Genomic DNA, 25,212 nt, shown 5'->3' with positions numbered 1-25,212 from the left:
TTTTTTTTTTTTTTTTTTTTTTAAATTTACATCCAAGTTAGCATATAGTGCAACAATGATTTCAGGAGTAGATTCCTTAGTGCCCCTTACCCATTTAGCCCATCCCCCTCCCACAATCCCTCCTGTAACCCTCAGTTTGTTCTCCATATTTAAGAGTCTCTTATGTTTCATTCCCCTCCCTGTTTGTATATTATTTTTGCTTCCCTTCCCTTATGTTCATCTGTTTGGTATCTTAAAGTCCTCATATGAGTGAGGTCATATAATATTTGTGTTTCTCTGACTAATTTCACTTAGTATAATACCCTCTAGTTCCATCCACATAGTTGCAAATGGCAAGATTTCATTCTTTTTGATTGACAACTAATACTCCATTGTATGTATGTATGTATGTATGTATGTATGTATGTATGTGTGTGTATTTTCTTTATTCATTCATCCATCAATGGACATTTGGGCTCTTTCCATACTTTGGCTATTGTCAATAGTGCTGTTATAAACATTGGGGTGCATGTGCCCTTTGAAACAGCATACCTGTATCCGTTGGATAAATACCTAGTAGTGCAATTGCTGGGTTGTAGGGTAGTTCTATTTTTAATTTTTTGATGGATCTCCATACCGTTTTCCAGAATGGCTGCACCAGTTTGCATTCCCACCAGAGGCAACTTTACAATATTAAAGGAGTCATATACAAGTCTACAGGCATCATATACAGTGTGGTTAGAATATATAAAGAACTTGTAAAATTAAGTTAATCATAAGAAAGCAAACAACTAACGAAAAGTAAGCAAAAGATTTGGATTGTCACTTCACCCAAGAAGATAGACAGATGAGAAATTAAGTACACGGAAAGATGCTCAAGACAAACACAAATTAAAACCACAATGAGAGGCACCTGGGTGGCTCAGTTGGTTGGGCATCGGACTTTGGCTCAGGACATGATCTCACTCTCGCTGAGATCAAACTCTTGGTGAGTTTGAGCCCCACGTCAGGCTCTATGCTGACAGCTCAGAGCCTGGAGTCTGCTTCGGATTCTGTGTCTTCCTCTCTCTCTGCCCTTCTCCTGCTCACACTCTGTGTGTGTGTGTCTCTCTCTCTCTCTCAAAAATAAACATTAATTTTTTAAAAATAAAAAAATTAAAAAAAAACACACAATGAGATACCATTATATACCTATTAAAAACACTGACCACACCAACTACTGGCAAGAATGTGGAGGAACTGAATTCTCATACCCTTCCGGTGGGAATATGTAATATAATGTAACCATTTCCCAAAATTTTGACAGTTTCTTATAAAGATAAGTATGCACCTATCATATTACTTAACCATTTCACTCCTAAGTATTCACCCAAGAGAAAAAAGTACATATCCATACAGAGTCTTGTGCACGAACATTCAGGGCAGTTTTATCTATAACAAACCCAACTGTAAACAGCCAAATGTTCATCATCAGATGAATGGATAAAAATATCATGGCATCCATACAATGTAATACTCAGCAATAAGAGTAAACCATGGATACACACAATAATATGGACAATTCTCAAAATAATTATGCTGAATGATTCAAGACTGTGTAACTATGGGATTTTACTTATATAAATTTTAGAAAATGCTAATGTATCTATGGTGACAAAGCAAATCAGTTTTTGCCTGGGGGTGGGAGTGGGAGAGGGGTGAAGCTGATTATTTACAAAGGGGAATGGGGAAACTTTTGGGGGTGACTGATACACTCATGATCTTGATTGTAATAATGGTTCCACAGGTCAATAGAGATGTCCAAGCTGATCAAATTGTACACTGTAAAACGTGTGCCGCTTACTGTATGTGAATAAAAAGTATTCTATCACCAGATTGTAATGTTTAATGTTTGTCTTTTCTTTACCTTCCCACCCCACCCTACTGCATTTAACTTTGATTCCTTTTACATGAAAACTGAACTGCCCAAGAAAAAACATTAGCCAAAAGTGTCACCAGGATTCTGTATGTATGGCCCCCTCTGTGCTCTATTCTGTCTGCCAAAGGGGTCTCCTCTCAGCATCAACTTTTGCTGAGGTTTCTTACCTTCTTTTTAGCTCCAGGAGCAGTTTCCAATCCCCAGAACAGCATCTATTAACATAGTCTAAGTCAGAAGCTTCATCACCAGCATCCCATTGATGGTGGACACTCAGCATGAGGAAGGTGTTCAAGCCTCGAAGCACCAGCCTAGCTGCCAGCATGCCCTTCTATCCCTCTCCTCCTTTCTGGCTTGGGACATTGAAGTAGGGACTAAAGCCCTAAGGATAAAAGCTCATGACAAAGATGCAGCCCCGCCTACCTTACAGTATCCTAAATCTCCAAGTTGAGTCCCTTTCCAAATGGATGATGTAGCTGTGCCATCAAACAGCCACTGTCAGGTAAAATCTAGATCAGGCTCTCCTTCTTCCATTTTGTGTAGAACATGGTAAGCCCTTATATCAGGTGTGCTGTTTGTTTTGGTTTTTTTTTTTTCACTTCAGAAAAGTTGTCTTCAATGATTTCTTTGATTACTGTTTCTATTCCAAGTATTATAGTTCTTTTTTCAGAAATATATACAATTCTTTAGGTGAATCTCTACTTTGCCCTCTATATCAACTACTTTCTCATTATACCGCCTCTCTCCCTTTGTCAGCATTCTAGGACAGCTTTTCAAGTCTGTCCTATAAATCTCTGATTCTTTCAACTGGCAGGATATTGCAGCTCTAGAAATATTAAAAATACAGATTCTAGACCAACCTCTTAGAACTTGTGACTTAAGAGTGTGAGGTGGGGCTCAGGAATCATTTTTTGTTAGTTTGTTTCATTTTTGTTTTGATTTTTATTGAATGCTGCAATTTTAGACTTGAAATATGTTGCTCCCCATCACTATGACATGTTAAGACAGTCTTTACCATTTTCCATGTAGAAATGAATGTTATATTTGTCCCTTCTTATTTCACTCCTAACATTTTAATCTCATCTCATCTTTTGGCCTCAAGTTGTCACCCTTTCACTGTTTCATTTTTAAGTTTTCTCTCCTTATAGGTTTTTCTGCTCCTATCCATAAATTCATGCTTTCCTTGAAGATACTATTCTGGTCACTGTAACTTATTTTCAGAAGGCTTTCTTTTTCTCAGAATCTTCAAAATAAGACCCCTTTTTCCTGTTATTTACTATTGTCATACTCATTTTCTGATTATGTTTAGTTAACCTGAAATGAGATAAAAATCTCTCCAGACCTGATGTTTGCCAATGTATATGTATGGATGGCTTTTGACTCCTCCCTCTGCTTACATGAGTATTGGGTGATCTTTACCAACTTTTTCTCCAACATTGAACAAACTTAGATTTTATGTAGAGACATCCTGACCACTCTTACCAAGTCTTTAGCCTTGGTCTGTCAGTAGACTGACTAGCTGAATGAACAACTGTTTGGTCACACCTCTTGCCGGATCCTACTACAAGACATGAACTTCCAGTGTTGTCTGAGCCCCCTGGAAGGGGAATCAGTATTTGGGTAAGAATGGCTTATATAAGGTGTTCCTGACTCTGCCCAACCTTGGGTGCTGCCACGGCTGTACCTAGATTCCAACACTGGCGTGTTACTCTTTTATTTTAAAAAAATTTTAATGTTTTTTATTTATTTTTGAGAGGCAGAAAGGGACACAGCATGAGCTGGGGAAGGGCAGAGAGAGGAGACACAGAATCCAAAGCAAGCACCAAGCTCTGGGCTGTCAGCACAGAGCGTGAAGTGGGGCTCCAACTCATGAACCATGAGACCATGACCTCGCTGAAGTCAGACGCCCAATCGATTGAGCCATCCAGGTGCCCGTGGGGTGTTATTTTTTTAGGACTCTGGTGCAAGCACAGACACAGTAAGTTTCTGTATCTCCCTCAGCACATCTTAGAAAGTGAATTTTTACTTCACTTAAAAAAAAAGAAATAGAGAAGGAAGAAGAAAGGAGGCAGGAAAGAAAGACAGGAAGTGAAGGGAAACAGAGAGGAGGGGAGGGGATAGGAAGGGAACATATGCATGCATACACACACACACACACACACACACACACACACCTCACTCCTCACATTGTGCTTACAGGCCCAGGAGAAAATGCACAAACCAACCAGCATGCACCTTCCTTAGCAGCTGAATCGCCTTTCTGAGGTCTCCTTTGGCAAAGCAGATCCTGCCCATGTTGTAAAAAGTTTCAGCCACTTTTTCACTACAATCACCATAGCTGATGACCTGAGACTTCAGTGAGGCCTTTAGCAGTCTGTAAGCTTCCTAGGGAATTAAAAAAAAGTTTTTAAATAATCCTGGCAATTCTGAAGTAATATGCCAGTTCTATTCCATAAACTCTATGGAGGTGGCATTGTATGCCTTACCAGGATCTGTCAGTTGTGATATGTCACCTAAGTAATGTGTTTCTATGAAGAGTTGAGATTTCATGCTTATATTTAATAATAACAGTTAACTCATAAATAATTATTTAATCTTCATGGCTACTCTATGAGAGAGGAACTATTATTATACTCATATTATAGATGAAGGAATGGACACTAGTAAAAGCTAAGGATCTTGTCCAAGATCACACTGCCTCTAGTTGATTTGCCTGTTCATATTTACCTGTTTTTCTCCATTTTGGACAAGCCATTTGCAAAATTCTTCAATGGTTGTCAGTGTTTCATAATCCGTTGGGCCCAATGTTGCTTGATATGCACTGATACTTTTTATAAAATATATCTCCACAGCATCTGCAAAAAAAAAAAAAAAAAAAAAAGGGAAACACTAATTAAGGCAAGCTGCTAGCCTTTCCAAGTATCTAATACCAGCTTTTCATACTTCAAGTCCATGCCTGTTCTCATTCCAGGTCTCATAAGGACCCTCAGAAAGTCTGAGATATAATTTGATGGCATCAACTGATGTAATTTTATTCTCTTGATTAAATGCATGGATTTTTCTGTAGGAAAAGAAAGCTACGTCTGAACAGCCTTATCCCAAGACCCAAAATGGTCACCATATTAAACTCCCAACTGTAATGAAAGACTATATATTTAACTAAATTAAACTCTGATAGAGAGTATTATTTACTGGGATTCCTGTTAGGGGTGTGTGTGTGTGTGTGTGTGTGTGTGTGTGTGTGTATGTGTGTGTGTGCCTATGTGTGTTAGAGAGTTTTTGTTTCAAAAGTACTTTAAATGTAGTTGTTATCGCTTAAAAATTTACTTTTAATGTTGTCTTTTATTCCAAACATAATAGATGTTCATGGAATCAGTCTAGAAAATGTAATAGAAGCAAAAAAAAGAAAAAATGAAAATTATCTCCACACACACTACTCAGAAGCAGGCACCATTAACATTTTTTACCACTGTATTAAGGTATAATTGGCATACCACACCTTCAACCACTGTAATTACCCAGTCTGATGAACTTTTAGTAAACTTATAATTATATAATCATGATTGAAATCCAGTTTTAGAACATATCCATCACCCCCAAAATATTTTCTTCATGGCTGGTTGCAGTCAATGCCTGCTCTCATCCCGTCTCAGACAGTCACTGATCTTCATTCTATCTTTGTTTTTGCCTCTTCTAGAAATTTCATATAAGTGTATTCATACAACACATGTAGTCTTTTGTGATTCTTTCATGCATCATGCTGTCTTTGAGGTTCATCTATGTTCCTGCACGAATTAGTACTTCGTTCCTCCTTCTGCCGAGTACTTTTCCATTGTGTGGATATACACTACATTTTGTTTACTCATTCCCAAGGTGATGACTATTTGCATTTGTGTGTATAGTCTGTTATACCTATCCACATATCAGTTCCAATTCTCTTCATTCTTTTCTGTGGATTTGTGTTACTGTATGCTGTCATTTTCTTTCAGCCTAAGGGTTTCCTTTAGTATTTATTTTAGGTCAAGACTGCTACCAACAATCCTGTTTATCAGGGAATGCCTATCTCACCTTCATTTTCAAAGGGAGGTTTTCCTGGATATACAATTCTTAGCTGAATTGTATTGCAACACTTTGAATATGTTTTTCCACTACCTTCTAGCCTCCCTTATTCTGATGAAAAAGCAGTCATCAATCATATTGTTTCCCTGTATGGAGCTATTTTTCCGCTGTTGCTTTCAAGATTTTCTTTTTGTCATTCAGAAATCTGACTGTAGGTCTAGTTGTGGTTCTCTTTGTGTTTATCTTACTTGGCATTGGGAATTTTGGATCTGTAGATACATTTTCATCATGCGTGGGAAGTTTGGGGCCATTATGTCTTTAGATACTTTGCTCCTCATTCTGTCTCCTCCTCTTCTGGTGCTCCTAGTACATATATGTTGGTACACCAGCTGTTGTTCCACAGATCTCTTATGCTTTGTTCGTTTTTCTTTAATGCCTTTTTTGTCTGCTGTTTGGATTGGACAATTTCTAGTGATATATCTTTGAGTTATCTTATTCTGTTCTCCACCATCTCAAATCTGATGTGGAGACCATTTAATGACTCTTTCATTCAATTACTGTAATATACAGTAGAATATACACTGTAACATACAGTGTAATATACTCTAGAATTTCCATTTGGTTGTTTTTTTTCTTACTTATTTATTTTTTACAAGAGAACAAATCTACACCTTTATTAATTTACTTTTAAGTTAGTTTAAATCCTTGAGGGGTACAGCATCACACAGATTCTGTGGCCAATGGCTTTAGCAGGAACGTTGATTCAGAATTTGGCTTGGACCATGCCACTGTTTCCATGAAAACAAGTTACTTTTCCCCCAGATCACTCTGGTTTTGTTCAGTTTGCCACGAGGGGTCACTGTGTTGTTCTTTGCTCTGTACACATAAGCACATCTCTTGCCTAGATAGAATTCAGTTTCATCTCAAGCAGAAACACCTTCAATTTTAGGAAGAGCTGTATGCTCCCTCTGGTTCCAGAAACTCCACTTATAGCCAGCAAAAATGGCTTTGGACCACAGCCTTCCAGACATATTTGTCATTTTAGGAGTCCTGTTTCCAGCAGGCCTCCATAGGTTCCAAGATGGCAGGAGAAAAGCGAACTCTTAAATAGTTTATATTTCTCTATTAATAGTTCCTATTTGCTAGGTAATTTTCATTGTATTTTAATTGTTTTAACAGTTTCCTTTAATTCTTTGAACATATTTATGATAGCTGCTTTGAAGTCTTCTAAACCCAATATCTAACCCACTTAGAGTCAATTTCTATTGACGGCTCTTTTTCTGAGTATAAGCTATGGGTTGTTTCTTTGTATGTTTCTTTTGTTGAAAACTGTACATTTTACTTTTTTATGTTTTTATTAATTTATTTTTGAGAGAGAGAGAGACAGAGTGTGAATGGGGCAGGAGCAGAGAGGGAGGGAGACATAGAATCTGAAGGAGGCTCCACGCTCCAAGCTGTCAGCACAGAGCCCAACATGGGGCTCAAACCCATGAAGTGCCAGATCATGACCTGAGCCAAGGTTGGACACGCAACTGACTGAGTTGAGTCACCCCCAAAACTGCACATTTTATTTTATTTATTTAAAATTTTTTAATGTTTATTTTTGAGAGAGAGAGAGAGATTGAGTCAAGGGAGAAGAAAGAGGGAGACACAGAATCTGAAGCAGACTCCAGGCTCTGAGCTGACAGCACAGAGCCTGACACGGGACTCAAATTTACAAACCACGAGGTAGGTCATGACCTGAGCCAAAGTTGGATGTTCGACTGAGCCACCCAGGCACCCCAAAACTGTACATTTTAGATATTATATAGTAGCAACAACAGACTGATATAGTTTTGTGGGTTTTTATTTTGTTTTATTCTTTTTCTTTTTTTTAAGTAGGCTCCACACCCAGCATGGAGCCCAATGTGGGGCTTGAACTCACAACCCTAAGATCAAGACCTAAGCTGAGATCAAGAGTCAAGATACTTAACCGACTGAGTCACCCAAGTGCCCCTGCTTGTTTTGTTTTAGTGAATTGCCTAGACTCAAATGGCAGAATCTGTCTCCTCTATGGTGTCTGAATGCTAATGTCTTTGCTTAGGTGTTTGATTTCTTTAAAATAGACTTTATTCTTTAAGGCAGCTTTACATTCTCAGAAAAACTGAGTGGAAGGTACAGAGATTTTCATATAACTTGCCCACATATGGCATTTGGGATGGTTAATTTTCAGTGTCAACTAGACTGGGCTAAGGGATGTCCCGATAACTGATGAAACAATTTCTGGGTGTCTCTGTGAAGGTGTTTCTGGAAGAGATATACAACTGAATCAGTATACTGAGCAAAGAAGATCTGTCCTCACCAAGTTCACATACACACACGCGCGCGCGCGCACACACACACACACACACACACACACACAAAATGCAAAGAAAGGATGAATTTTCTCTCACTCTTTTCTTGGGCTGGAAATCCATCTTCTGCCCTCAAACATTGGAACTCCTGGTTCTTGGGCCTTTGGATTCTGAGACATATTATACCAGGGGTCCCCTCACTCCTGTTGGTTATATTTCTCTGGAAAACCTTGATTAACCAGGAATGAGCCCAAGAATAAGGACGTTTACTTGCCAAAGCCATGGCTGAGTGCCCAATCTTCAGCGACAGCAGCACTGAGCCTCTAATACGGCACCATTATGTACGGTGATTAGCCAGCTTCCTGGTAGCAAGTTGATTACCCCGAACCATTTTCTTCATGGAAAGGGCAGCATTTTGTCCTTAACTGGAATATATTTCTACTCTGGATATAAATTTGCCTTCCCTGCATGCAATGATTTTACCAAAACTACCATCCATAAACTTAGAATGCCTCATCCATCATCATGGTATTCCACACAACATTGCTTTGGATCAAGGAACTCACTTCACAGCAAAAGAAGAGCTGTAATGGACCCATGCTCAAGAAATTCACTGGTCTTACCATGTTCCCCACCACACTGAAGCAGCCAGCTTGATAGAATGGTGGTATAGTCTTTTGAAGACAGTTACAGTGCCAGCTAGGGGGCAATACTTTGCAAGACTTGAGTTCTCCCAAAGGCTGTGTATACTCTGAATCAGCGTCCAATATATGGTGCTGTTTCTCCAATAGCCAGGATTCACAGGATAAAAACAATAATAATAAAGGTAGAGGAAGGGTGAATTCTCTCTCGCTCCTCCTGAGCTAGGAAGTCTACCTCCTGCCTTTGGACATCACATAATGGTTTTAGATTCCCAGCCTGATCATTCGAATATCCCTACTATATCTCAGTCTGGTTCTGATGCTTGCTGTGTTTCTTGAAACTGTGTTTGTTTTTATTTTGTTTTGTTTTTTGTTTTTGCTTTTTACTAAGCCTTGAAGTTTTCTTGATAGGTGGACATGATGTACTGGGTAAAAGAAAATGCTCTAAATAGGCCACTAGCTACATGGTGGGAAGATGTGGGCTTTGAGGGGAAGGCATTCTATCATCCTAGGTTAGGTCTCGGTCTTTTAGTGAGCCTGTGCCCCTGGACTGTGAACTTCGCAAGTGCTTCTCAGCCCCTTTCTCCCTTAGGGGGGAAGGGATAGCGAGAGTGGGCTAAAGTTGGGTATTTCCTTCCCTTTGGGTTGGTTAGGTTCTGAAACAGCAACAACAACAACAACAACAACAACAATAGTTTAGGCTCTGGTAAAATAATTTCTCTTGAGGACAGGCCTTGTTTAGTAGAAAGCTCTGGCATATTTTTTAAAGGATTTTTTCTTTTAAGTTTATTTATTTTGAGAAAGAAAGTGTGAGCGGGGGAGAGGCAGAGAGAGAGGGAAAGAGGGAGAATCCCAAGCAGGCTCTGCACTGTCAGCACAGAGCCAGATGAGGGGCTCAAACCCACAAACTGAACTGTGAGATCATGAGAATGATCTGAGCCAAAGTCAGCCACTGATTTCACCAACTGAGCCATCCAGGGGCCCCAGCTCTGGAATATTTTAACTGGCTATTTCCCCCTCCCCTCTCTCCTGGCAGCAAGGGGGCATTTTTCTCCAATATTCACTTTGAGAACCTGGTCAAGCTCCTGGAGGTAAATCTCACAAGAGTGTGGAGACCACCCCTCCCACCCCCACCCCTCCGCCCCTGTCACTGGGTACTTGGAATTTTTAACTCTCAGTCTTATCCACACTGAGCTTCCAGAAATTTATCAGTTATAGTTCAGGTATTCCTACCCAGTACCTGTTCCTGTAGAGACAGGTATCTGCTCAGGCAAATTGTGATTCTTTGTATTTATTTTTTCTCTCCAATTTCAGGGGCATCAGTTTGCCCTGTGACCTCACTTCCCTGACAGATCTAAGAAGAGCTGTTGATTTTCCAGTTTGTTCAGCTTTTTACTTGTTGTCAGGATGGAGTGACCACCTCCAAGCCCCTATATGCCAGACTTAGAAATCTAAAATCTTTGTGTTTAATGCTTATTTTTTTTTTGTAAATGTTTTATTTATTTTATGAGAGCATGCCAGCGGGAGAGAAAGAGTGGGGGACAGAAGATCTGAAGCAGGCTCTGCGCTGACAGGCTAACAGCATCGAGCCTGATGCGGGGCTCGAACTCACGAACTGTGAGATCATGACCTGAGCCGAAGTCAGATGCTCAATTGACTGAGCCACCCAGGTGCCCCTAATGATTATCCTTTAAAAATTTGGTCTGGATTCCTGGGGTTACCCCTGTGTCTGCATAGCTTAGTGCTGACCCAAGTGACTGACTTGAAAAGAGGTTGTGCTCAAAAACCTTTACGATGTATGACTTCTATCCTCTGTTGATTGATCTGTATGTAGATCAGGGTGTGCATTCAAAGCTCTGCCACATTTCAAGTCTTCTTTGGTTGTTATTTGTCATATCTCCCCTACACATGTAAATAGTTTCCCAGTTGGCAAGGGATGTTGGGAGAGCTTCTCTGGCCTTTTCTTGGCTCTCATTTCCAGGTTCTTCCTGCTAAGATTTCTGACCGGCTTCTAATGCCTACAAACCAGGACAGCAATTTTAGGCTACCAAGTATGAAGGCGTTCCCTCCTTGCATTTCTTCTGAGTTTGCCACTTTTATCTGATGAATCAATGTGTGTGTGGGGGGGGGGGGGTGCCCCTTGCTCCAAATGGAGTCCAAAGCCTCTGCCACAAAGTTGCTGTTCTCTTGGTGAGCCCCTGCTGATCAAATGGCTGTATTCTCACTGTCTGAGCTGGTGCTGTGGGTGGATGGGAGCAGCCTCAGGCACAAAGACAAGAAGACTCTCTTTACCCAAAGCTCTAGCAGTTTTGCAAGAATGCTTTCCAATTTGTTGTCTGCTTATTTATTGCCAGTGTCCTCAAATGGTTATTTTTGGAACATCTTAATTTTATGTGTGTATGTGTGTGTTGATTCACAGATCTCTTCACAAAGGCATAGCCAGAAGTCTCTACCTGTTTACATTTTGATGTACATTTTGATGCGGTCTTAGTTACTTTGCAGTTCATTTTTCATGTATACATACATATGTGTGTGTGTGACTATAAACAATAGTATTTTTATGTCCTAAAAATGCAAGGTATTTTTTCCTTAATATTGTTTTTAACTTTCTTTTTAATTATAAAGTCTAATCCTTTTACAGACTACAGAATTCCATGCAATTAATATATCAAATATTCCATTTACTAATTGATAAACATTTAGGTTGTTTCCAATTTTTTTACAATTACAGACTGAGTGCCACAGTAAACATCCTTCTACATGTTTCCTTTTGGTTTTACTAGGTCTTATCAAGTTATTTTCCAAATTTTTTACCACTCCTTCCATCTATGAGTGAGCAGAACTGTTTTTCCACAATCTGGCAAATACTAGATATTTTCATATTTAAAATTTTTTTACATAGGATAGGTGAAAACTGATTTTAAAGGTATGTATAGTTTTAAGATGTGTAACATTTTGCCAAATTATCTTTCAGAGATTTTGTGTCAAATTGCTCTCATCAATCCTAAATGTCATCATTTCTTTTAAATGTTGACATTCTGATGGAAACGTGGTATCCTTGCTGTTTTATATTGATTCATTATTACTATGATTGAACTTTTTTTGTGATTATTGGCCATTTGTTTTCTTTATGTAATGTTTGGTATTATTTTTCTCCCTATTTTTCTATTGTAAAGTAAATGCAAATTTTAGCTCCTACGTGTAGGACAATGACCTATGTTGAATGACTGTGTATGTTACGAAAGTGAGTTTTTTCTCTTTTTTCTTCTGGCATGTGAATACCATTGTTCCAATTGTTCCAATACCATTTGTTGAAAAGACTATTCTTTCCACATTGAATTGCCTTAGCACCTTTGTCAAAAATTAATTGGTCATATTTACACAGGTCTATTTCTGGACTCTCTTTTGTGTTCCAGTGACTCTGATCTCTGTCCCTTCACCAATACGAAACTCTCTTGATTACTGTTGCTTTTATTTATTTATTTATTTATTTATTAAAAAAAATTTTTTTTAAACATTTATTTATTTTTGAGACAGAGAGAGACAGAGCATGAACGGGGGAGGGTCAGAGAGAAAGGGAGACACAGAATCCGAAACAAGCTCCAGGCTCTGAGCGGTCAGCACACAGCCCGATGCAGGGCTTGAACTCACGGACCATGAGATCATGACCGGAGCTGAAGTCAGACGCTTAACTGACTGAGCCACCCAGGCGCCCCACTGTTGCTTTTATAATAAATCTTAAATCAGGTAGTATGATTCCTCCAATTTTATTAGTTTTCAAAACTGTTTCAGCTATTCTAACTTCTTTGCATTTCTGTATAAATTTTTGAATCAGCTTGTCTATATTTACAAAAATTTCTGCTGGGATCTTGGATTGATAATTTGTGTTAAATCCATACATCAATTGCTATAGAAGTGACAGCTTTACTAGACATCTTCCAATCTACGAATACATTATGTCTCCATTTATTTAGATCATCTCTGATTTCTTTGATCAGAGTTTGTAGTTTTTAGCATACAGATACTGTACATGTTTTGTTAGATTTATACCTAAGTGTTTCATTTGGGAGGAGGGGCTATTGTAAGTAATATTTCTAAACATTTCAGTTTCCAGTTGTGAATTGCTAATATATAGAAATATGACTGGGTTTTGTGGTTGACTTTATATCCTGTGATCTTGCTAAGCTTAAACTCACTAGTTCTAAGAGTTTTGCAGATTTCTTGGAATTTTCAGCAGAAACAGCTGCATTGCTGCAAATGAGGACCATTTTATTTCTTTTAGGCTGTATGTCTTTTTCTTGTCTACTGCACTAGCTAGGACTGCCAGTACTATGTTGAATAAGCTTAGTGAGAATGAACATCCTTGCCTTATTCCTGATCTTAAGAGCAAAGCAGTCTTTCACCATGAAGCACGATGTTAGCTATGGGTTTTCTGTACATGTCTTTTATCAGATTGAGAAAGTTCCCCTTCCACTGTGAATGGATGCAGAATTTTTTCACATGCTGCTTCTGCATCAGTTGATAAGATTACATACTTTTCATCTTTGGATTGTTAATATGGTAGAGAACATTCATTCAGGTTTAAACACTGAACCAGGCTGACACTCTCAAGAAAAAAGCTTCCCTTGGTCATGGTGTATTATTCTTTTTTATACATTGCTATGTATTTTCTTGAGAATTTTTTGGGTTTATGTGTATGAAAGGTATTGTTCTGTAGTTTTGTTTTGCTTTTTTTTCTTGTAAGGTCTTTACCCAGATTTGGTGTCAGGGTAATGCAAGCCTCATAAAATGAGTTGGGAGATTTTCCCTCCTCTTCAATTTTCTGGAGAAGATTATGCAGGATGAGTGTTAATACTTTATTAGGTAGAATTATCCAGTGGAATCATCTGGATGTTGATGTATCTTTCTCACAAATTCTTTTTTTTTTAATAATTAAGAGCTTATTCAAATTATCTGTTCATCTTGGATGACACTGTTTTTTATTTTATTTATAGTACTTTGTGACAGACACAGGTTTTAGATCTTTTTATAATTAAATCTATCAATCTCTTCTAGTTTATCTTTGTGTGCTCAGCAAGTTCTTATTTCCTTAAATTATTAATTTTAGGAGTTTTGATTGTAGTGCTGTATTTCCTTCGGGATAATTCATATTTTCAGTTGTGATCAGTCAGATGTGATCCATCTGGAATTTAGTGAATGATAGGTGAAGATCCAAATCTTTACAGGAAAAAAATTAGTATACAAGAAAAGAATACGGTGGCCTTAGAACCTCCCAACCCAGAAGCATAGAAGTTTCTCACTTGAACAAAATTTTTACGTATTCACAAATACATTAAATGTGTTATAACCATGAAGACTATTTTCAAAAAATCATATGTATAGATGGAGTACAAATACTCTGAGTATACACAAGAAAACTTTTTAAAGAAGATGATTAGCTAGGAAACACAGAATCAGGAAGTCTTCAATGAACATTCATGCTAAAGGAAACAGTAATCAAAATATGAAAATAACTTCTGAAAACTGAACAAAATTATTTAATGACTTGGGAAAATAGAAGAGTGGAGAAAAGTAGGATGCAAAACTTTCCCTGTGATTCGTTCCCTCTCTCTCTCACTCTTCCTCTCTCTTTTTCATAAAAGACTGAAAAATAATGTACACCTAAATGGATTCCTTTTATGAGCAGAGATAATCAACATTTTAAAATGTTTAAATCATATTTTTCACAAATCTCAAATTCCTCTGGATGGGCCATTGAATCCATTAGTGTCCGTTAATCTGACCCAGTCAGCTGAGCACGGCACACAGTCCTTTCTCATCCGTTCTTTTGTGTCTCTCCTGAAGCTACTCACTTTCCAAAGGATGACCTTGTCTGAGAAAGGACTACTGTTGATGAATTCATCACCTGGCTTTCTTCCAGAAGCCCTAATACCTCACTTTTGAATATAGTCATAAAAATTCTAGCTGCTACAAGCGTTCTCTCTTGACAGCCAGAGGAAAAGAGTCAAGGAGGTTGAGAATGGAGGAGGAAGAAAGAAGGAGCCAATGTTTTTGTCTTTTATCACTGGATTTCCTCATCAACCAATACCTCACAGCTCACATTCATAGTGTGTATGATCTCTACTCTTTATGCAGGTGAGTTCTGCTGAGATTCTAAGAGAATAAAGGAAATAGAAACCAGATGGTTTTATTGGTTTTGATGTTCCAACTAATCTGTGCAGATATTATTGTGCCTAAATTCATGTGTAAATGCTTTTGTACAAAATGGCTTCCAGTCTAATTTTTCCATCACAGTCATGAATAGCTAATTATAACCTGTTCACATCGCTAGATAGACCATTGCCAGTGTGCTTCCCCCCACCATGGGAAATGGTGATAACTGCAAGCTACCTCTTCTACTTACCCCTGTGTTGGGCCTCTCCAGACAGGGCATGAGCCTTGGCTAGTAGCGCACTTGCCTCTGCAGTTTGGGGGCTGACGTCAGTGAACAAAGATACACAGATAGAATAGGCCTGGAATAGAGAAAGTCATTATCAAGAGTACCCAAATGACAGTATTTCACAGGATTTTCTAATAGCTCTCATGAAATTGCTAGTTGAGAGCTGTGGATATCTAATCATGGAGTTATAAGAGAGGTGAGTTTGAATCCCAGCTATTTCCTGTGAGTCTTGAGCAAGTAACTTCACCTTCACGTGTAAAAGAAATATATAGTTTCCATCAATTGTGGTTTGGAAAATATTAATGAGATGGTACATGCAAAGCATACATAATACCATCACATGGTAAGTTCTTAATAAATATTAGCCACTATGATGTCTTATTAGGTGTCATAGCAGAACTAAAATCACAACTTTAGCTAAGCTTCTCAAAGGTTCGTTATCAAAGGAAGTTCAGGAGAGTTAAGTATGGACCCTAAAACCATACTGCCTGGGTTCCTATCCCAGCTCAGCCACTGATGACTCAGGCAAGTCACAAACTTCTTCAAATATAAAACCGGAATGACAAAAAATGACTGTTACAAGCAGTTGCTGTAAAGATTAAATGAATTAATATGTGTAAAGTGTTTAGGATACCACCTGGAATGTCCTAAGCATGACAGAAATGGAGATTTTATTACTATTATCATTCGTACTAAAGTGGATGGAGAAAGAAGAGAGAAACCCCTGGCCCACACCCACCAGAAAGAAAAAAGCCCCCTTCCCCCGTGCCTCATAGTTCACACGGGTCAGACACTGTGAGGTATCTCAAGGAGCCCCAGAGATTTCAGACAACACTATGGAGCTAAGGTAGAGTTCAGAGCTGGTATGTGTGCGGGCTCTGAGGACTCAAATTCTCTAAGTTCAAATCCCTGCTCTCCTACTTGTTAGCGACACAACTTCAGCTGAATTAGCTATAACTCTTTAAGCTTCCGTTTCCTCATCCTTAAAATGAGATCAAATCATAATAATGCCTCCACTTCATAGGCGTATTGCATGGATTAAATGAGTATATTCTCAAGTGCACATAGTAAAAGCAGTCCATAAATGTTAACTATTTGTGTTGCTGTTGGGAAACACTGACTATATCTTGTTTTGGCAATCCTGATCTGACCGCCACTTGCACAGTCTTGGACACAAGAACCTGATGGCTTGCTCTGTAAACAGTGGACTCCCTGCCTTCAGACCAACATCCCCCAACATTTCTCCACGGTGTGATTACCTGCATTGCCTTTTCTACAGTATCAGACTGTTTTCACATATACCATTGAATTGCATTGCATGGTTTCTATGATACAGGATATCTAATCCACTTTTGGCTTCCGGAGGTACCAGAAGCCACAAACAGGTTCTTATTTGAGGAGAGAAAAGGCGAATTTAATAAGTTTCAAGGGAAGTTTCAAGTACAGGATGCATCAAAAAGCCCCACACTGTTTTCATTATAATGACTCAACATTCCTTCCTATTTTGTTTTGTTTTCCCCTGGGCATTTGTCAAATTAGTTACCTCCAAGTGAAATACTCTTTTGTCGGTTTAAATTTAGACTTGTTGATACAACCAGCTGGGCTAGCCTAGAGGACAAATGACAGCATCAAACCAAAATATCATGATTTTTCTTTTCATTTTAAAAAAGCCCTTTGTGTTTGCTAAAGCCTTAAGTTTGGTTGCCCCTACAGCTTTTTTCCCTGGAGCCGACTCACTTGCTTACCTCTTCCCAGCATCCACAGAGATGAGGGGAAGCCTGGGAGGGGAAATTTGGTCCCTGATCAGGTCAAACAGCAGATACACTCATCCTGAGTCCGGATTCTCTGCCCATGTTGTTTAAGGTTGAGGAAGGGCTCTTGTGTGGATCTGGCGGGAAATCCACCCCACCCCCTAGTTCTTCTGAGAAGCCCAAGCTTCCCTGGTCCTGGGAACGGGGCATGGGGCCAAAGAAGGCCAGTAGGCTGGTGCTCCAGCCAACTCACCAACCTGCTGCAAGTACTGGATGGCCTGATCATGGTTCCTCCTCAGCTGCTCGATCTGCGCGATCTCCTCGTACAGACTGACCAGATCTGATGTCCTATCACCCTTAGCAGCGATAACATTGCCAATTGCCTTTTCAAAGTATGCCAGAGCAAGGTTCAATCTGTGGACAGCCAAGGAGGCTCTATAAGAAGAGGGACAAAGATGCAAAGTCAGAGAGGCCCCTTACTTTGCAGACACAAAAGGAACTGATTCTAAGAATGAAACGATTTGGCCTTTAGAGGCCAATTATCTGAGTGGTTGACTAAAATCCAGTCTTGCTATAAACAAACTCCCATTAACCTGCATTTTACCCACCAGATTCCACTGACTGATATTCACTCCCATTAATACCGCATGCTATAGTCTAATTTTATAAAAAAGCATAAAATGGCTTCCAGCAGTTCACAAGATGGGTAATTTACCCGTAAACACAGACTTTCTAGAATCAGAATAAAATTTTATTCTGACTCCCTCTCTTTCAGACCAATACAAAGCCATTGCTTTGTCTTGTTTGATTTAGTTTATTCCTCCTCAGTTAAAAATGAGGATAGAGAAAACAATGTAAATATTCCTTCCAAAAGACAGTGGTTCAATAAATTATGGCACATCATATAATAAAATACTTCAGGCTTTAAAAACCATGCTTCCGTTTTAGACTAAATAATATGAGGAGAAATTAAAAGTGTGGCAAATTTAAAAAAGTGATAGGACTACTTAAAGTTGACCCTGACATGGGGCGCCTGGGTGGCGCAGTCAGTTAAGCGTCCGACTTCAGCCAGGTCACGATCTCGCGGTCTGTGAGTTCGAGCCCCGCGTCGGGCTCTGGGCTGATGGCTCAGAGCCTGGAGCCTGTTTCCATTTCTGTGTCTCCCTCTCTCTCTGCCCCTCGCCCGTTCATGCTCTGTCTCTCTCTGTCCCAAAAATAAATAAACGTTGAAAAAAAAAATTAAAAAAAAAAAAAATAAAGTTGACCCTGACATATCTATCTATCGATTGATCAATCTTTATCTCTAAAATATCCATAGCAGTTATGTTTGGGTTGCGAAATTAAAACTAACTCTTATTTTCTTCTTCATATCTATATTTTCAAATCTTCCAAAACAAAATATAATTTTAAAAATGAGAATAAAAAAGCACTTCATTAAAGTTTATTCCTCTAGAGACAGCAAGACACAGGCAAATAACATGGTAGTTCAAAGCTGGTTCTCACAGTTATTAGCTTTAAAAAAATTTTTTTTAATGTTTATTTATTTTTGAGAAAGAGAGACAGAGACAGAGAGTGAGTGGGGGAGGAACAGAGAGACAGGGAGACACAGAATCTGAAGAAGGCTCCAGGCTCTGAGCTGATAGCACAGAGCCTGACGTGGGGCTCGAACTCACAGACTGCGAGATCATGACCTGAGCTAAAGTTGGACACTTAACTGACTGAGCCACCCAGGTGCCCCCCTCAGTTATTAGGTTTATGGTCAAATTCCAGGAGTCTACATTTCCTTCCAAATAAAACAATGATAAGAATACCTAAATTACAAGGTTATAAAGATTAGATAAAAAATTGTACATGAAATTACTTAACATATAGTGGATACACAATCAATATTACTTCCCCTCACCCTTTGCTTCTTCCATCTTTGTATTCCCAGAGTGGAAAAAATATGTATGTATATGAAATTATTTTATATAAGGCATTCCACAAGTTACAATTTATTTTAAACTGAAAGATTCATCCTTCCTCTGAAGATTGGGATTAACAATCAAAAGAGCACTGGCATGTTATCCGGTAATTCTTTCCAGAAAAAATATTTGATCAATCAGACCACTATTTCCTTTGACTATTACAGCAGAAATTACAGAATGAAAATGCCTCTCATCAAGAGCTTGTAGGGAGATATTAGCCAAGTTGTCTGGCCTAAACAATCACAGTGTATTTTCCCTACCTTTAAAATGAGAAAGGGGATTTGCCCTTACTAGATATTTGCTCTATATGAAATATAAGTCAATGTAGTACAGAAGGTGAGCTATGGATTAAGAAGACCCATCTGTTGTGTTGGATCTTCTACTAGTCATTCTGTCACCTTGAGTTACTTACTCTTCCTGTGCCTTAATTTTCTTACCTGTGAAATGAAAACAAAAATACCTACCTCATAGCTTGCGGTAGAGGATTGAACTAAATAAATGACGTAGCGCACTTAGAATAGTTCTTGGAGATAGTTACACTGTTCCAACACTTAGAACAGTGCAGGTACAAAATAGATACTAAATAAATATTGTAGAATGAATGAGTGAAATACGCACTAGTATTTATTCTGAAAAAGGAACAACGCTATCTTTCACATACGGCACAAAAACCTTAGCCACTGACCCATGTGACAGCAGCAGACATTCACTAGACTCTAAATTATGGCTCCGTGGACTTATATCAATAGTTTGATCTAACGTTGGGCATTCAAACACCTCCCCACCATTTCCCATTTGATTTCTAGGTTCATGGTTGTTTAGAGCAGGTAGGCATGACTCATGTATTTCATTTACTTACCATTCCGTCATCGACCCTACCATGCCAAGTGTTTACAGTTTTGGAACCAGATTGTGGATGTGCAGATATCTTAAAAATCTAAGGAACAGTAAACCTTTTATTATTCTTTTTTTCCCCTGATAATCTGCTGGGCCCACTCTTATATGTAAATACTGTGATTCTCTCTGAGGATACCTAACTCAACTGCAAACCAGTTAAGTCTTGTTCTGGCTTGAACACATCCCAAGTACTTGGTTTCCATTTGGAACAGAACTTTCCTTAAAAATGCATGTGCCGTGCATAGCTTTCATGGGCTTCCAATAAACAAACGGTCTTCATTAAGTACTCTTTCCTTGTCTTTTAAGATACCATGCTTCATGACAAAAGTAGGTGGCGATTCAGAAAAAGACATAATTTGAGAGTAGGTGTGAAAGACAGAATAAGGGCGAGGAGTCCATGAGTTCAGACCATGGATCCAACACTTGTCACCGTGGACGGTTTGTTTAATCTCAGCCTCAGTTTCCTCTCTCTCTCCCTCTACAATAATTGCACCAACTACCTCACTGCTGTCTATGAGAATTCAATGGGCACTGCACATAAAGCTTAGACCATGGTGTGTGCGTTTGGTAAATAAAACGCCTCTTTTATCACCATCTGAGTATCTGGGTTTTTTGCCCTGAGTATTTTTTCTCCCCTTATACAGAAGAGCACAGAACAATCATGTGATACCGGGCCTCATTCACAAAAGCCTAAGCCTCTCAAAGCCCAGATCTTACCTGCCCAAAGCAATTGTCAGGTCTTTCTCCGAGACTTGTAATCTGTGAACACTTCCCTCACATAATTCTTTCAGCTCCTTCATGTTTCTCTCTGCCTTCTGCAGGTTGAAATAAGCCTCTCTGCCAGTGAAACAGTCAAGGAAAATGCCAGGCACACAAACTCCCCCACTTCCCAGGGACAACGGTTGATAAGTAAACAAAAGGGCCACTTGGGAAAATGAAGCAGAATTTGAAAAACAGGCACTTTACTATGTTCTTTATTTTCTATATGTATATGTTGTCAAGAATTCTTTAGAAAATAAACAGAGACCTGGGTTTCTTATGGCAGTAGCCTGAATCCAGGGCTGTGGTGGGTGGTGAGCATTTGGAGAAGCGAACAGAAACTGTAAATTGTGCTAGATTTCCTTTAGAGGCATCCGTGGTGTGATAATACTCACTTTTCCCAAGTTGCTTCCTGTGAATGGTAAAAGAGAGGAACTAATTCTGCTGAAAGGGACTTTCTGGATCATTTAGAAAGTCCAAGCAAAACAGATTTTTGGCAAAAGGCAAACAGCAAGAAAGAAAATCCCCTTAATTCCCAAATATCCTATTTCCCACATAGTCAGTAGCCCCTTCTAAAGGCATAACAGAGAGGGGCGCCTGGGTGGCGCAGTCGGTTAAGCATCTGACTTCAGCCAGGTCACGATCTCGCGGTCCGTGAGTTCGAGCCCCGCATCAGGCTCTGGGCTGATGGCTCGGAGCCTGGAGCCTGTTTCCGATTCTGTGTCTCCCTCTCTCTCTGCCCTTCCCCCGTTCATGCTCTGTCTCTCTCTGTCCCAAAAATAAATAAAAACGTTGAGAAAAAAAAAAAAATTTAAAGGCATGACAGAGAAAGGCAACGAATCAGTGTTTACAAGTTGAGTACCAAGACCAAAAAAGCAGAGAGGGGAACGTGGTAAAGAGGAGAGATGAAGGACACATGGTCTCAAAGAAGACTCATGGTTAATTTTGTTTAATATGGAATGCTTTATAAATTTGCATATCATCCTTGTTCGGGGGCGCGCTAATCTCTGCATCGTTCCAACTTTAGTGTATGATCGATAGTGAACACGAAATACCATGCACAGTTTTCAAGTAGAGATAGTACCAAAAGGCTGTCAAAATCACACGCTTTTTGAAGAGTAATGGTCCGCCTCTGGGGACATAGAGAACTATTTCTTTTGTCTTTTTTGCTTGGCCTCCAGCTTCATGGCAGTATTCTCAACAGGATTTCAGAAAAACAAAAATGATCAAGAGTCCATTAAATCAGAGACTTCTGGCTGCAGGTTACAATCACCTGGGGGACTTTAAAAAATCTCAATAAACAGATGAACCCCAGACCTACTAAATCAAAATCTCGAGGGTGGGACCCAAACAGCAATAATTCTTAAAGCTCCCCAGGGGTTACAGGTGCTGCCTAGTTTGACAAACATTGCTTTAAATTACCACCCGCTCTCCCCACTCCTATACCACCCCCCACCCACTATCACCCATGACCTCACTGCTAAAACTGGTCTTCTTGGGTGCTCAATCAAGCAGGACACACTCCGAAAACTTTTCAGCTGGCTAGGGGACAGGTCACCAGTGAGACCCCTCTCATGGCTCAACTCAGAGTTTATATGAACAGATACAGGAGGAATATTCATACCCTTCTAGATGGAGGTAAGAAGCTTGCAGGGGGCTCTGGATGTCAGAATAGAGCTGTGAAGCCTGGTTCAATCTCCCCTGCTCCTAGGTGAGACGACCCACCTGGGGACATGTGCTCCCAACCCCTCCCCCAGCCTCAAGCTCTGATCACAGGCCCAGCCAGGAAAGGAAGGATATTGGTTCTGTAGGAGCCAGGCCACCCCCACGGTGTAGTACAGCATGACCAGAGCTTCCAGGATTTCCTTTTTCTCCGTGTTTGAGGTCGTGTTTTCCTTCCAGGTCAGCAGCGTGCTCCTGGCAGATTCAGCATGTTTCTTGGCCTGAGCTGGGAGGCCTGGGGAAGTTTGAGGGTGGGTGGCAAGAAGAAAAACATTAAAAAGTCATGTTTCAGTGAAAGACATTTCTGGGAGGAAATAGGTGGGTAGTGTGTCTGTCGTGTGCTCTATAGTATTAGTTTCCAAAGCTGGCTGCGCATCAGAATGATCTGGAATGCCTGTAGAGAATATAGATTCCTGGGCCCCACCCCAGACCTACTGAGTTGGAATCTCTAGACGAATAGAGTCCAGCAATCTATATTTTTAATTAATTCCACAAGTGCTTCTTATGCAGCCATCAGAGCATTTATCTGGGGTCCAGTCTGGAAATCACTAGTAGACCAGGAGTAGAAGCTGAGTATCCTGTTCCCAATCCTGCCGTTAATGCCATGTGACCTTTTCAACCCACAAAGCTTCTCCATCCTCCAAATGTAAAATGACAATAATTATAGAAGCTGTGCCTTTACCAAACACCTGGAGCTAGTCCAGGAACAAACTAGGTTAGGCCACAGAGTGCTACGCTTTGAGCTTTCTGGAAAAGGCATTCTAAAAATACAAGGGCTTATGAATACAATTACTTCCATCTGGGGATTTTTTTTTCAATCCAAGATGAGGCTGGATAGGCTAATTGGTCACACACACACACACACACACACACACACACACACACACACACACTCTAATTGCTAAAGGCAGTGAGGCCCTCACTAAGAAGACAAAGGGATCCCTGATGGGAAAAGAGTAGCTCCAGAGAAAAGAGAAAGGCCAGCAGAGAACATATTATCCTAGAACATTATCTCCTCTGCTCTACTGAAGACAGTTAGGGCTGGTGTTCACGTTCAGCTCTCCTCTCTGCAGGTTGGTAAACATATTCACCCCTGCCAGCTAGGCCCACCGCACCCGTAATTCTCACTTCACAGCCCCATCCCTCAGTCCGCTCTGCCTCTGGCCCTTAGAGCCTGTTTTCACAGTACAGGTAGAATGAATGGCCACAAAGATGATCTTGAAAGGTCTTGAGGCCTGTGGCCCTCATACATTCCATGTGCAGGACCTCCTTAATGAGTCGCTACAAGGTAGGGGGAACAAAGCTTCCCTGGGAGAGCCCTAAAAGGGACCTGGAAGCCAAGAAGTCTTTGTAGAACACTCAGAGGTTCCTGTTCTGTAGGTCTCAAGAGATAAATGGAGTCTGTGGCCAAAGAGATGGCTGTGCCCTAAGTTACCAGGTAATAGCACCCCTCAAATTGCACTGCACTTCATAAACACCCTGTGAAAATGCAGATTCCTGAGCCTTGTTTCCAGTAGTTATGGTTGACAGGTTCTGAGGTGAGAACAAAGGATTTACATTCATAACAACCATCCTAGGTGATACTGATGCAGGCTGTCTAAAGACCACACTCAGAAAAGCACTTGGTAAAATCTTTATACAAGAGGTGGGACTCCTCTTACTTTGAAGAGTAGGTAGTTTGACTGATAGAGAAGAATGAGGAGGGGTTTCCCCTTGTAGTAAACAGCCCGAGGCCATAAAGACAGAATAGGCAAGCGTGTGTGTGTGTGTGTGTGTGTGTGTGTGTGTGCGCGCACGTGCATGCACACAGGCACACCCATGTGCATGCATATGCTGGTGGGGTGGGGTGGGGGCATGTAGGAGCACCATGGAAGGCAGTAAGGAGACCAGCCTGACTGAAAGGGAGATTTAAATGTAAAGACACCCAACGTGTGAATTGGATGGGAAAAATGGAATCTTGGATGCCAAGTTGAGGAGGCTGGATTTGATCTGGTGGGTAATGGGAAGTCTTTATAAGTCTTGAAGAAGGGAGCAGCTACAGAAAAACCTGCCAAGGACATCAGAAAAGACAATAAAACTGGAAACTAAGGAAGTCTTTTTATCAAATAGGCTGTTTCTACAACCACACAGGCCCTTGGAAGTGTGTCAGCAAGAAGTGAAGGAACCCAATCTAGATGCTTCCCTCTGTCTGTAGGAAGGAGCAAAGTGAAGCTGGCTGAGCCACTGAAAACCACCCCTGAATCAGCACAATGCTGCTTCTGGGCTCCTGAATGGGAAACTAATGAGAAAATAGTTCCGAGGCTTTGCAAGTCTGCCCTGCCAGCCACCCCCTACCTAAGTGTCCAGTTATGGCTGTGAAACCCCCAGAGGAATACTTTTCCTCTAAGTTCAGCAGCCAATCAATTATCGGGTTCCTCTTCTCCACTTTATCATGCCCCACGGTGTGGTCCTTCTTTTTTTTTAAAAAAAATTTTTTTTTCAACGTTTATTTATTTTTGGGACAGAGAGAGACAGAGCATGAACGGGGGAGGGGCAGAGAGAGAGGGAGACACAGAACCGGAAACAGGCTCCAGGCTCTGAGCCATCAGCCCAGAGCCCGACGCGGGGCTCGAACTCACGGACCGTGAGATCTTGACCTGGCTGAAGTCGGACGCTTAACCGACTGCGCCACCCAGGCGCCCCACGGTGTGGTCCTTCTGATGAAAAAGCTGAGCTGTGTAACCACTGGGTTTAAACAAACTGAACACGGA

The 25,212-nt window shown here is 40.3% G+C and overlaps 1 protein-coding gene and 2 pseudogenes across 6 annotated transcripts in view; all 3 read right to left on the bottom strand.

Annotated features, from left to right (window-relative positions):
* TTC23L (tetratricopeptide repeat domain 23 like) overlaps nucleotides 1-25,212 on the bottom strand; it is a 59,320-nt gene that overhangs the window by 15,942 nt on the left and 18,166 nt on the right. For 5 of the 6 annotated variants that reach the window (XR_005796822.1, XM_040495076.1, XM_040495064.1 and 2 more), the window contains 6 exons: nucleotides 22,541-22,697; nucleotides 20,699-20,824; nucleotides 17,375-17,552; nucleotides 15,331-15,439; nucleotides 4,622-4,749; nucleotides 4,130-4,279 (listed from right to left, as the gene is read on the bottom strand). Coding sequence is in view for 5 of the 6 variants with exons in the window: in XM_040495076.1 (XP_040351010.1) it covers nucleotides 4,130-4,279; nucleotides 4,622-4,749; nucleotides 15,331-15,439; nucleotides 17,375-17,552; nucleotides 20,699-20,824; nucleotides 22,541-22,697 (848 nt within the window). In the remaining variant the exon portion in view is untranslated. Of the gene's footprint in view, nucleotides 1-4,119; nucleotides 4,280-4,621; nucleotides 4,750-15,330; nucleotides 15,440-17,374; nucleotides 17,553-20,698; nucleotides 20,825-22,540; nucleotides 22,698-25,212 lie in introns of all 6 variants that reach the window. The other variant, XM_040495093.1, reaches the window with a different exon arrangement.
* On the bottom strand, nucleotides 6,605-6,993 carry LOC121043440 (60S ribosomal protein L35a-like; annotated as a pseudogene).
* On the bottom strand, nucleotides 21,689-21,786 carry LOC121016966 (uncharacterized; annotated as a pseudogene).

Source organism: Herpailurus yagouaroundi, unplaced genomic scaffold (assembly GCF_014898765.1).
Source record: "Herpailurus yagouaroundi ecotype Mexico unplaced genomic scaffold, PumYag 29, whole genome shotgun sequence".
Classification (NCBI taxonomy): Eukaryota; Metazoa; Chordata; class Mammalia; order Carnivora; family Felidae; genus Herpailurus; species Herpailurus yagouaroundi.
The sequence above is the reverse complement of the archived record's forward strand: the minus strand, read 5'-3'. Positions and strand labels throughout refer to the sequence as shown.